The sequence below is a fragment of the Strix uralensis genome, chromosome 2 (assembly GCF_047716275.1).
Source record: "Strix uralensis isolate ZFMK-TIS-50842 chromosome 2, bStrUra1, whole genome shotgun sequence".
Lineage (NCBI taxonomy): Eukaryota > Metazoa > Chordata > Aves > Strigiformes > Strigidae > Strix > Strix uralensis.
The window spans coordinates 30,735,019-30,749,426 of record NC_133973.1 but is presented as its reverse complement, the minus strand read 5'-3'; the positions used below and the strand labels follow the sequence as shown (position 1 = coordinate 30,749,426).

At 35.9% G+C, this 14,408-nt stretch overlaps 1 protein-coding gene across 4 annotated transcripts in view; it reads right to left on the bottom strand.

Moving 5' to 3' along the window:
• Positions 1–2,301: 2,301 nt before the first annotated feature.
• The window catches only part of GABPA (GA binding protein transcription factor subunit alpha), a 26,487-nt gene continuing 14,380 nt past the window's right edge, over positions 2,302–14,408 (bottom strand). For 3 of the 4 annotated variants that reach the window (XM_074858120.1, XM_074858121.1, XM_074858122.1), the window contains exons 6-10: positions 12,501–12,695; positions 11,679–11,735; positions 10,534–10,674; positions 8,972–9,164; positions 2,302–5,230 (exon numbers count right to left, since the gene is read on the bottom strand). In XM_074858120.1, coding sequence (XP_074714221.1) covers positions 5,002–5,230; positions 8,972–9,164; positions 10,534–10,674; positions 11,679–11,735; positions 12,501–12,695 — 815 coding nt within the window. In that variant the 3' untranslated portion in view covers positions 2,302–5,001. The remainder of the gene's footprint in view (positions 5,231–8,971; positions 9,165–10,533; positions 10,675–11,678; positions 11,736–12,500; positions 12,696–14,408) is intronic. The other variant, XM_074858123.1, reaches the window with a different exon arrangement.

Genomic DNA, 14,408 nt, shown 5'->3' with positions numbered 1-14,408 from the left:
TCAATAATTGATATATATTACATATCAATTATAATATAATTTATATAATTTTCTTTTGGTCTACTGATATGGGTGTTATTCTACTTTCATTAGTGAATTCTGACACGTAGCCCACGTAGCACTAGAAATGCAGCTCCTAAATGCTAATTTCTTCCATGTAGGCTACAAGGCAAGTTGCAAAGGTAAGAAAGAGTTGTGTCTCAAGATAACAGATCTATTATGAGCAATAGGCTTTTTTCATACTAAAGACTCCCAGCTCATTTACATCATTAGTAGCAAATACCTGAAGCTATTCAATAGACAAAATCAAATGTTTCCACAAGTTTTCACACTCAGCTGTGCTGAACTAAACAAGCATTTTTCCTACTGTTTTTGAACAATCATTTCAGTGCCAGCAACCTGAAAATTACTATAAATTGAAATTTTATTACTATCTGCTGTCCAGCAGTTGTTTTATAAGTCAAGAACTGTTGGGCAATTATAAACTAATGCACTGCAGGTAGCTTCAGCTGTTTCTGCTAACACAAGACAACTATTTAGATGAGGATTTCAGCTGTTCCTGATACAGAAGAGTTATCTCCTCTTCTAAACTGTCTTTATTTTTACTGAGTAAGTGCATAAGCAAGTTGCTTACAACTACAATCAATAACAAAAATTATGTTTGGATTCTTTCTTTCCCATCATAGCCAGTTACGGTGACACCACCTACAAAAAGAACCAACTTGGATGTTGTGTGTCACGAACCACAAATGCAACAACCAATTCCTCCTTTTCCAGGTAAATGAGAACTGTTTCATGGGTTAGATACATCTTCTGATACCACTGCCATTAGCACCATTTAATTTTGGTTTCCAGAAAACCAGTTCGAGTAAAGAACAATTTTAATTACAGACATTCGTTTCTTCCCCCTCAGCACTTTTTAACATTAGTTTCAAATTATTAATGGCTGAGATGTCAATACTCTAAAGTTACAAGATGATAAAATTTCAGTTTGGTGCCTGATTAGATGCTGTCAGCTCTAATCCTGAAATAATGATGCAAAAATATAATTGAGTCATGTCTAATGTATTGGGTCCTGCATTACAGTTCTCAAAACCAATCAATCATTCCTCTCCTTTAATTATTAAGTAATCTTCTGTTTAGCATCATCCACATTAAGAATTACTTTTCCAAAAGAAAAAAAAATTGTACAGTTATCAAACCAAGTAAATTGCAGAAGTCCTGATACAGGTATATCAAAACCACAACCTTTAAGAATATGTATGATCTTGAAAAACAAACACCCCTCCCCAGTCTAAAAGTATTCCCCATAGACCTGTGAGCATGGATCTTACATCACGCTGCTTTAAAAAAAAAAAAATCCATAAACCTACGTCAGCAGACCTTGTATCATCCTCCTTTTGCTATCAGGCAGTGGAGCCTTATGTCAGCAGATCGACAGTTGCAAGCTGTTAGTCTGTAATTCCCTATTGTTCCAACAAAAATTTCAGTCCAAGAATGGGAATCCCCAAACAAACTCTCACTAGCATGAAGATACTAATAACTATAAACACAAATAAAAGATCCTCTATTAATATGATACTGAACATTTGTAAGTGTACTTTAAGAGGTCAACAAATTATTGAAATGTCCAAACCATTATTTTCAATCCATTACATGCTGTTGCTGCTGAGCTAAACAAACATTTTGAAATCAAGTGATCTGGTAGGTTTAAGGACAAAAAAATATTTCAGTCTTTAATTTGCCAGTCCAGATGGAGGAGTTCAGAGGTATAATGAGGATATTTCTATTTAAACACAATTAAAAGATAAGGTAATAACAGTATAATCAGAATTTTATCTTCTTTTTAAAAAGGACAGTACTAACCATTTTGTTAGTGGGCCACTAAAAGTAAGTGGGCCTATTTGCAAGAATGAAACAAAGTCCAAAGCTTACAGATCAACATGAACCTTTCCAATCTAAACACAGCTAAAAGCACAAACTATTTTACAGGGTTCCATTTTGTCCTACTATTAAGTTCCCATCATTTTTATCAAAGCCCCATTTTGAAATTTACAATTAAGATGTTAAAGAAAGTTGTCACTGTAATGAAGGACAGAGTTACATTTAAAAGTAGAACCACATAACCAAGTATTGAGTCAAAGATGCATTTTCAGAAAATAAGGTAAATCTGCCTTCTTCCTGTAAAGAGCTTGTGATCTTAAGAGTAACGAGAATAAAGTGCACGTATTCATCTTTAAACTGGTTGCACCTGAATGACATTACAAACGACTTTCTGAAAAATTAAGAAGTCAACAGGCATTAGCTGTATAACATTTTTATTTTACTATATTGACATTTTATGCACAAATATTTTATCAGAGTAAAAATAGAAAATAATTGTTTCATGTAAAATTACCAAAAAAAATGCAAAACACAAAAGAAATACATAATTATTAGCAGAGTATAAGTGTTTTTATTTAGAGTAAAAAGTATGCAAAAAACCTTCCGTTTTACAAAAAATTGGGAATATTCTTTCTATGTTTTCCTTCTGGCAGCAACAGAACAACCTTTGACAATATATTCTACATCTTTTATTTTATTGAAGACATCAAGTTAGTCACAGATTTTTCCCTCAACTACAGAGAATGTGACAGTGATTTTATACCATTTGAAAGATTCCATCTTTACTAATTAGAACATAGTGGAAAAGCAGATGATCCCACAACAAAGAACCCAAAGGACTATCATACCTACTGAAAAGCTGCAAAATAATAATCAGATTATTTACAAAGAAAGTGTGATATCAGAAACTTCCCCTAGGGGGCCTATCATGTAACAAAAACATGCAGGGGGATAAAGTATTGATAGAACATTTCAATTTTGCTGTTAGTTTATCCTCCTACTGTCCAGTTTGATCTAGAAAGCTGATATTTTAAGCTTCTTTTTATACTGTATTTTAACTAAAAAGGCCTCCCATGAACTCTGCTAAATAAAACTAGTGACTTGCATTGGACTTCCCAGTAATGAGCAGTGTTATACACATAGTTGCTGTCACCGAACTATCAGCTTCATCATATTCTTCGTAAGCAACCCTGCGTCTATCTGCGGAAGTCACCTGAAACACCTGCCAGCTGGTGGGATCAGACTACTGTAACAGTAATAAATGGATTGGTGGTTGACCTCTCATGACAGATGCGTTTACATATTTTACTCAGGGCTTGAGATGTAAAAAAAAAAAAAGAAATAAAACCAGCACGCTCAGTAGATGGAGTGCTTTAAGAGTTCAAGAATGAAAACAAGAGTTACTGTAAGAATCTGGCAAAAAAAAAAAGTACAACCGCGATGATGAAAAAAGTAGGCTAGAACTACATGCAACATTTCCAGTTAAGCAAAAACTATCTGCCAATGAACATCCACCTATAAACGAAAAGCTTTGTCCTCAAAGCATCTTTAAAATATACATGAGCCTTCTGTGTTCTTTGTCCTCTGCCTGCAAGTACGACCCTTCCTCTTCAGATCAAGAGCAACAGCCCAGTGCTCTTGCTACTCAGTATAAACACATTTTATGTTTAGAACCTCACTGCACGAGCATTTCGATTTAAGACTTAAGAGTAGCTCAATCCTCCACAGAATTAAAGGTTTTCCCTTATAAATCTGCATTTTAATAGTTCAAGTGTTACCAAGGGGTTTTCATAAAAAGTTGGAAAATATGCATGGTGACATAATACTCATACTGTTTAGTAACATGAAGGGGCAAAAGCAAACCCAGAATCACACCCATTATCAGCCATCAAAAGAAATAATCTAATAGGCATCATTACAGAAGCTCAAAAGTTGCAGCCTACTTTTTACTGCACATATGTTTGCATGAAGTACTCTCTGTAGCTCAGAATTCAGGACACATTCCAAGTATTTCTATTCACCATCCTGACTTCAAATTGCACCCAGCTCTGGAGCGTGCATTTGGCTTGTGAAGCTTCAAAAACATCACTTGAAGTTCAGAAAGAATTAATTTTAAATAAAAAATACATCTTTCTATTTTAATATATGTCAGACTGTACAATAATTTGGAAATCAAACTTCAGTTCTCTGTAAAACTATTTTCAACTTGCATTTTGTTTCTAAACAGGGACTACTGACTGTGATTAACTGAAGTCTTCAGTTACTAAGGTTGACTACCGTGTAGGTATAAGCACCTTATAGAATAGCGCATTAAAACTCCCCACCAAAACAAACTACTCTTTGGGTGAGGGCTATTTTTTCAAGTTTTCAAATCACCTGATGGGGGTGGTAGTGGGGGAAGAAGTTTGTCTTCACTTTTTGCTAAATGGTTAGCGTTAACAGTGTCTTTCAAAACAGGTACTTGCCCTCATATATGCATATTATCTACACATTACAATGAAATACTCATAATTGGCTTTTCACCTAAGCCAGATCTAAACCTGGATCTCCTTCTTCAGCACTGATCTTCAGTTCGGTCTAGTCTTAGTTTCCTTCGCTTATAAACACAGAAGCTATTTTAAGAACCTGATGCTTTGCCACGTTTAATGTGCCTTTCAGCTCTGCTTGATTAAATGAGAATAATGAACATGTTTAGCTTTGAAAGCATCATTTGGTAGTTCAGCAGAGAACAAAAGACTGGACAAGACTGAGTTCAGACAACTGATCAGCCTGCTTGCAGTAAGTACTTCATTTTTGTTAAAAGCGCTGCAAAAATTACTTTGTACAGCTGTGGAGACAGAGCACTGACCAGTTCAACCTTTCTCACCAATTTCAGATTGCATACCACAGAGGCCCTGATTCAAAGTTGCAGAAGTTGTGGTGATCCCTTAACTTATATTGAAATATATGCTGTTAAAAGATCCAGATTTATGCGAGTCCCAGTTCTTTACAGAAAATCATGCTCTATATTGTACTGTCAAGAAGCAAAAGAAGTTTCCAATTCTGCTAAAGGTAAGAGCAGCAATTGCTCTGGTTATATAGGAAAGGCCTCAGGCTCCCACTTTCAGGTCCCAGTGCTTAATTATCTTTCTCTGTTTGCAGGGATGCGGTAGCTAGTGCCACTGCTGTAACTGGCTGTGCAATGCCATGGAGCTGCATCTTGGCTAGTTTCTTCTGCTCACATTCTGTGACCAACCGATTCAACTCCGCTGCGCTGTATCCAATGAGAGTTTTCAAGTCGCAGACAAATTTGTACACAAACCTCTTGCCTTGCACTTTGCAGATCATGTCTCCATCATAGTAATACCTGTAAAAAGAAAAAAAAAAATCCAATATAAATTTTCAGCATCTGCAACTTCCATATGCATTGGTTATTTATTTAAGGTCACTTGGAGGCCAAAATATTAATCTTTTTCTCATGAAGATTCTCATATAATTTCATATACCAAAACACTGCTTAGGCATTTTCTTATATGAGAAAAGGGAAGAGGGTCAAAAATTGTCCCTGCACCTTAATATGTTAATGAGAAACAAAACACAGTAATTATTTTATAGGCAGTCAGAAGCACCAGTTCAGAAATGAAGGTCTCGGAGCAGTTTAAAAACAGCTTAAGGTGGAATAAGTTTTATATAGTGCTTTGCCTAAATAAGAAAATATTGCTTCCCCCCTCATTATTGTCCTTTGCTTTCTCTACTCGTCTCTGCTTTTCTGAGGAAAAAATTCATGTTGGAAACAGTTTGAGAATTAGCATTGTAGTTTCTATGACACTAAAGAAGCCATTCTCTCCCTATTGTTTTCAAAGAAGGAAGTAAAACTATAAAAGCATCTTTGTTTTTTTTTTTATAGTTCATATGCTGGCAAAACGACATTTTTTGCCTTTATTTACAACTAAATGTGACTAACTATGAATACTTTTTACATTGTGTCACAAAAAAATTATCAGACTGCGCAGAAATGCAGTAAAGATAACAAAGTCTATATGACCCACTATACTTCAGAGGCATTATGAAACTTTAGGTGATACCAATAAAACAGAAGTTAGAATTTTACAGTTTTGTTGCTGTTCTTGTCTCACTGAAGGCATTAATAGAACACGTCACATTTCTCATTAAAAAACCCCAAGTGGCTGGGACATAACTTGGACTTGATGAGCCTAACAAGCATGAGATAAATTTGGAAAAAATCAAAACCAAAACCAACGAACAACAACAAAAAAATAATCACACAATTTAATTTCCTCAAAATCATCGCCCAAATGTAGTACAAATGAGCCCAGATTTCTTGACTCTACAACGCAATCCTCTTGAGTGACATGCTTGTAAAGCAAAGACGATTCTTGTTCATGAGCAAAATCAAGTCAATTGAAAGACTAATTTCTGCCTCCCAGCCCTAGTGGAAAAGAGATCAATTACAATCAAAAGATCTCAAAAGAGATCAAATCCAATCAAATTTCTTCAGACACCTCAAATTCTGAAAAAAAGCCTTTTAATTTCTTACTTTTGAGGGTCAGGATCTAAGCAACAGGACCAAAGCAAAGATGAGACTATATAGAATGAGACTATATAGAAAAAATGCTGGCATATATAGAAAAAAGCTGCTCTTCTATTTTTTCACCTTGCCCTCGCTTCTATACTGCTTGGTTTTCCTACAGCTGGACAGAAGAGCTAGCACATTTCTCAATAATATCAACATCATTTTCTTTATTAACAAACAATTGACACAGTAATTTCAGTACATTAGTAAACAAAACGTACCACCATTTAATAAAACTTTAGCTTGGCAACAGTGTTTATCATGGGAGTAGCAAGAAGCATTAAATATCCCTTCAGACATTCAAGTCTTAGAAAACATGTCAATATTGATGCAGCTGCCAAAATGGTAACATTTTGAGGAATGTGATTTCTGTAATTCTGTGAATAAAATATAAATGCAAAACTTCTCTAATAGTGATTTATGCAAATTACTGTGCAGACATCTGTTTAATATCCCAGTGATAAGAACATTATTCTAAAGTTCTTCAGCTGCCTTTGAGATCTTCTGCGGAGTTTGTTGACAAAACCCAAAACACATTAGCATCATTTACATCATTTTTATGTTCCAGAAAGTTTTCACATATACCTTCAGTACACAAACATATAGATTCACAGAACCAGCTTGGAAATATGGGAATGGTATTGCAACAATACAGGCTGAGGGGCAGGTCTACTGGAAAGGCCCTGCTTTGGGCAGAAAGTTTGACCAGAGACCTCCTGATGCCCTTCCCACCCCAGGGATTCTGTGATCCTACAAAAAAGTAACATTCTAATTTAATGTATAAATAATGCAAGAACAGCCACACAAGACCAGACTAAAGATCTATCTAGAACAGGATATAGACTCCAACAGACCAAAAGAGGATGCCTAAGGAAAAGCATGGAAGTAGAGTTAAGCATGTATCAGTGCTCTTCTCCTTGCTTCCAATGATCTGGGGGGCTCAGGAACTTCCAGAAGTTGCATCTTTCCATACCTAATATCCTTCAAAATATTTCTTTTTCATTAATTTGTCCACTTTCCTCTCAAGCTCATAAAATAATTCTGGCGTGCACAATACTGTGCCTAAAGAAGTTACAGGACAAACAAAAGGGAATAGTTAAGCTGTGTATCTGGTGCCTGGCAGTTTCTTCTGACGCCTCCTGTTCATGTAAATGAGCAGTCATTCTTTACTGACTCTGCACCAGTCCTGGTCTTTTAGACTTTGATCTCCCCCAGTGAAAGTGAAAATTCAGCATTACACATATTGATGTTATTTAAATCCTCCCTAAAAGACTAAAGAAAGCCAGAATATGGCAACTTTACCATCATTTCTCATAGCGGTATTTTTAAATGTAAGTTGATGGGGTTTTTTTAAACAATGCTAGATGAGTTTACTTCCATTTAAAAAAAAAAAAGTAGCCAACAGTGGAAATGCTAAAAAGTAAGTCTTAGATCTCAGACTTCAACCAATATGCAACTTCACTCATATAAAAAGAGTTCCTAAAACTGCTTCAATAATTTGCAGTATTAGGCAGTAAATACCTTTCTTGAAAACTGATCAAGAGAAGTAGATTTAACCGTATCAGAGTAAGAAATAAGAAGTTCAGTCTTAATGATTTCAGAGAACTTGGATAAATATTCAGATTATTCCAGGGGCCAAAATAATCAGGGAAAAAAAGTCTAAAATTCAAGTACTTGCATTCTTCCCCCTCCCTTTTACCAATGTCAAACTACAAAATCACGATGGAATGAAGACAGCCTGAAATGTTTCCATTTCTTCAGATGATAAAATTTCACTATGTTGGAATCTCAGCAACTATTGAAACTTACCTGTCAACTGCATTTTTCAATTTAACATCCCTACTTTAAGAAGAATGGAATGTACCAATGAATATCTGAACTTAGAAGAAGTTTTTTTACATACAGAAAAAATTGTTACATACAGAAAACTACTACCAATTATGTAATTACAGGAATGTATCCACTTCATAGCATAACAAGAGCAAGAGGAACACAAACAAATAAACTGTAAAATATAAAAATAAGTCAATAATTCAGAGTCTTCACACATTTCTGTATCTTTCACCAATAATCAATATTGTTTGGCATACTACTGAAAACATAAATGCTGAAGATACATCAAAAAGAAATATTTCTCAAAGTGTGCTACCCAAATTAACTACCATGTCAGTGTTTAATAATCTTGAAAAAAGAAAATATATTTTCAAGAAGTTATTGTATTAGCTTCTTTAAAAAAAAAAAAAAAAAACAAGAAAAAAAACCCCAAGGAAAAAAAAAAAAACAAAAACAGGAAGAAGAAAAAAAACCACCCCCCCACACACACAAAAAAAAGAAAAAACCCCAACAAATACCTTGCCCCTAAAACTAGTAAGATCTGGGAAGGAGTAGCTTCAGAGGATCTGTTTATCCCTTTACTAAAAAAGCTGCAAGTCTTGCATTATGATAGTTAAAAATAAACTAGCCAAGTGGAAGCAAATCACTTCATACCTGATCAGTTCCTAAAGTTAATCTTACCTCAAAGCCCGACTAAGCTTCTCATAGTTCATCGTGGGTTTGTTTTTGCGCTGTCCCCATTTTTGCGCAACCAGTTCAGGTTGATTCAATTTAAACTCTCCTTCATCACCAACCCAAGAAATACAGTCCCGAGCATCTTTGTCAGTGAGAAGTTCTAATAAAAACTGCCACAACTGGATCTGGCCATTGTTTCCTGTTGAAATAGGAATAACAAGATACATTTCAATTAGTGCTTTTTATGTTCCCCTCACAGTTAAAAATTTCCAACTAACATATTAAAGCAGACCAACATAGAATATATGATGGAAGGAAAACTTGCACTTAATTTCTTCTAATTATTATTTTTCAAACATTTTCTTGCAAAGTCATCAGTATTAATCTATTAAAAAAAGAAACTGATGAATACAGAAAAAAATAAACAAGATTTCTCATAAATCTGTCCCTAGAACATACAAAAATTAAGTAACACTACACACAGTCATTTAGACACACATCTATCCAGTAAAATAGAACAGGTTTAGCAAGAGCTGCTTATTCCTCTTCAGGCATATAAACACACACATATGTATATGCAACAGAAGCTGTTTTTATAAAAAATAGTTTAGTCTCCAATTTCATGAAATATTAGAAATAAAAGAAAAATCAAACTTCAGCTTACATCAATATAACATCTTTCATGTCCAATTATTAAGATTTCTTTTTAACTCGAGTATCTGCAGTTAAACTCCTAAATTTTCAATGAGATACAGATAGCAGACCTCATGTCTAAAGAGAGAAACACAGAGTATTCCCCACTGATGTCAGCTGGTAACATCTTGGCCTAAGAATCCCAAATGGCATTATAATAGACTTTTATGGAGAGTTTAAAACAAGTAAAAATTCAAGGGGAAGGAGAGGAAAGGATTTAACAGAAAAATTCACAACAGTGGAGAGAAGCAAAGCAAAAAATGACAGCAACAAAAAAATAAGATAAATTAAGAGGAATTATTAATACTCAAAAGAGTATGTACAAATAACAGTAGCTCCAAAAATAAACTGCAGATTTACTGTGCAGTTTTCTAGAAGGTGCATTCATTTAACAAAACAAGAAATCTGAAACTTGCCAAATTCTAAAGTCATGAAACTTGGGGGTGGGGCGGGGAGCGGAGAGGAAGAGGGCAACAAGTAGAGAAAGTAGTAGCTAAGCTAGGATTCTACAACATACAGTTTATTTTCTCCCCCATCTGGAAATGAAAAGTGGAAAGAAGTTAAAAGCATGAATAAATGCTATGGTTTGAGAGGGCAGACTGTTAAGTCACAGGAAGAGAAACAATTTTATTCCTTTTATTTACCGCAGGACTCAAAAGCTGCAGCACCACATTAACACAGTGCCTCTGTGAGCTAACCAACCTGCCAGGGCTGCCTGTGCTTGTGAAGTATTTTGTAGCTATGGTCCCCTGCATACCACATGGACTTCTAAAACCTCACATTTAGAGTGACAAAGACACATTCTACAAAACTGTAATTCAAATTAATGAGTAACTGTTTACTTCATTTGCATTTAAAAATAATGGAGACAATACCCGTTCTGTTCCCAGGGGAGCTTCTATCTTCCCCAGAGATCCTTGGAGCTCTCTGTACTTTAGCTGCCTTTGCGCTGCTGTTTATTACTTTAATGGTGGTTGGGGTAGCAGGCTGTACAGATGCTGGAATAATCTGCACAGCTGTAAAGCAGAGAACATTGCAGAACATCAATTATAAATTGCTGGCACAGAAATAGGCATATATTATTTATTACCTGTATTATCATAACATCTAGGAGCTATTTTTTTTTCCTTTGCTAAAAAGACACACTGTATAAGTCACAATGCTAAGAATAATGCAGACTTTTTACTTCTTACAGCAGAAACTGTGGTTTCAGACTTGTAGTAGAGATGCCTCATTACACATGAAACATCAGCTTTAGTTTACTATCATGTGTATTACATGTTTCCATTAAAAAAAAAAAACCCTCTCATGCCTTTGTTTTCATCTTTATGCTGTTCCCATATGGTCTGCCCTAATGCACTTTTCTCTATAGTCACTGTACAACCCACCACAGCTGCTATTCAAACAGCAATTAAATACCCTTCTATTGCAATGGTATAACAGGATGCAATACATGGTCTATCTATTTAACATATAAGCTGCTTACAAGTCTTCTGAAAATTGATTTATGTTAATAATTGAAGACACTGCTTCAGCTGGAAGAATGAGTTTCAAATAAGCAGAAAGTTATTTCAATGTATTTTTCCTAGTACTGGTTTCTAAGTAAATCCTGTCTTCCACACTCCTGTTCAGCTTTTTGAAACACTCTTTTGAAATCATAACATTTTAATGTATCTATTCATTAATGCAATATATAACCTAAAAAAACAGAAAAACTCAAGACCTCAAATATGTATCCTAGGCAGCTTATTTCAAGACAGTGGAAAACCTACCATCCAAAGTGAGAGTTAGAAACTTTCAGAGTTCAGATCATACACCACCTTTTAGCCAGTAACAAAATATCAAGAAATCCAACATTCTGCTTTGAAGTTTAAAATATGCCCTCTTCCTCTCATCAAGGAAAACTACCCTCTCTCAAGTGATTTTCTAAATGTTGTACTAGTATAGCACTGAACCAAAGTACAGTGCTAAACCTGCAAACAGTTAATTGTGTGAATTAACTGCTGACAGAAGTACTTACGCTGATCAATAGTAACAGTTGCTATTTCTCCAGAGTGTTCTTGGCTAGCCAACACATCTGCAAATTAGGAGAAAAGAAAAAGCGAGTTTTTATTTAACCCACAAATTTCAAGTCACCCAAAGATCAAAAACTTTCATGCTTCAAGGAGGAAAAAAGTGAAAATTTGGTATCAGTTTTCAAGAGACATGCATAGCTCATGGTCTTATGAATAGAGACACTTAATATCTGTCATTCAATTTTTAGAAATAAGGATGTACATGGTGAATTTCAAGTATCTTATGCATTTTCCATCCCCTAACACCTCTAGCTATACCATGTAAATGGAAATAGTTTTTATTCTGCCAAGCATGGTAAATCTGAAATGCACATATACATTATTGTATTACATACATAAAACTCATCACTTATTGGTTGTGTACAATCTAAGGATTTAATTGCCTGTGCTTAATAAGCTTCACTTCTGTATGAGAGAGATGTACATTAAATAACTCACAATCGATATTTAATTATAAAACTGTCAAAATCAGGAGATGCACAAACTAAAAATCTTTATTAAAACAAAGGAGGACTCATCAGTCACTATTCCTCCCTATTAGTTATGAAGTTTGATGAAAGACATGCAGTGTTTAGTATGCAGACATGTTTCATAACAGCAGACATTCTCACTAATACCTCCTGTTATCTTGTATTAATGCCCTCATTTTTACTGCCAATATTAAACAGAGGATAAACAACTGTTCACAATTGGCTTCAGCTTTAAAGAAAAAAAAAATAAAGAAAGAAGCGGGGACAGGGAATAAGTAAAAGTAAAATCTCCCATACACTTTCGAAGAAGCTCCAAATGGCTCCAGAGGATTTCTCCCCTCGGGACACGCTGGAAGAAGTCTTCCTGACTGAGGTTGCAGAGCTCCCGCCCAGGAATGCTGAGGGCATTGAGGTCAATGTCAGTCATGCTGAACTCCTTCATCACCCACACCACCCAGTGGAGCACCTGGTCTGTCGACCACTGCACCGGGTCTGGGAAAAGAGAGACAAAACTGCAAATCATCCCATTATATACTGCAAGGCTGCTGCTTGCTGAGGATACAGAGCTAGTCCTTACTGTAACTGACAATAAGAATGAAATACAAGTGGCTTCTGATCCAGAGCTTTCAAACGAGTGTAACCTAGAGTTCACTTTTTTGTATGACCATTTCTGAAGGCCTTTTAAGAAACTTTATTTAGGGGGGTGGTTCTTATCTATTTATTTTTAAAAAAGGGCCTGCTTCCAGGCCAGTCAGTGCTGCTATTCAGTTAAAGTCCAATGATAGTATATTTTCAACTATACAATAACTTCCATGAAAGAAAATACACAGCACTGAGAAGTGTAGTTACCATGACCAAATCTGACTGGATGGAAAGCTGACTCCTTAAAATGCTGATGGAGTGGTGTTGCTTGGTGGGGAGATGGAAAGAGCAAAAGAGGGATTTTCTTTAGCAAAACCTTTTACATCAGAACTACACCTGACATTTCTCAAACACAGAAAATAATTACTTTTCTTTTTCCATAGGTCTGTAGTTCCAAAAAAAGAGTAGTCTCACACCACAATGCTCTTCCTCAAATATGTTGATCAGCATGTGATTATGACTAAATACTACATTCTCAATACATTCACATTATCCCAGTTTCTAAACTATTTAAAATCATCGTCATACTGGGTTTGGCTGGGATGGAGTTAATATTCTTTATAACAGCCCATGTGGTCCTGTGTTTTAGGTTGGTGACCAAAACAGTGTTGGTAGCACGCATGTTTTAGTTACTGCTGAGCTGTGCTTGCACAGAGTCAAGGTGTGACTGACTAAAGCCCGAGGGGTGGAACATGACAATGGAAGAAGGCTGAGGAGATGGGCAAGGGTGAAGTGCCTAAGCAGCTCAGAATAATGCAGAGCAGCTGACTTTAGCTCAACAAAAAGGAGGTGGAGGGTGGCCTTTGTCTAAAACAAAGGCCTATCAACAGCTAAGTGGATCAACTGGTGTAAATGTCTCCCTGAGTCAGACAGACCAGCATGGGAGGAGTGAATATGCTGCTCAGCCCAACACAGAGTACACAAACCAGACGCCTAGCAAAAGAGTATCAAAGAGAGCAATAGGCTTGGGCTGGTTTCAACCCACGTATTCCTTCCTGGCAACTAGGGACACCCAATGTCGTGATGGTGAGTATATTATATAGAGACCAGTTGTGGGAGTCACATTGGTACTCTGACTGAACAGTGTATTGCAACTGCTGTATTTTTCTAAGTGTAACTTACCTCTGTACTGTGTTTTTAGTATAATTTGTATTACTCTGCTAAATCAGAAATCCCATGTAACATCAACCATCTTCAAGTAAATTTGATATTAAACATTACACCCTCCACGCATGGAGTATCTAAAAGAGACTGGTCAGAGAGTACTGGATTCCAACAAGGCATTCTCTGTTTCCCACTCGTCCACCCCAGCGAGTAGGCTGGGGGTGCACAAGAAACTGGGACGGGACAGAGCCAGGACAGCTTATTAAATTGTCTTTATATTGACCCATGATTTTTTTTTTTTTTTTGTTTAAACTGGCTTTGTCCCTTTTGATTCTTTTCCTCATGCCTCTGGAGGGGAAGTGAGCAAGTGACTGGGTGGAGGCTCACCTGTCAGCTGGGGTCAACCCACCACGTGGGTGGGCTAATAAACATGCACAATATATATAAAAATATAAAACA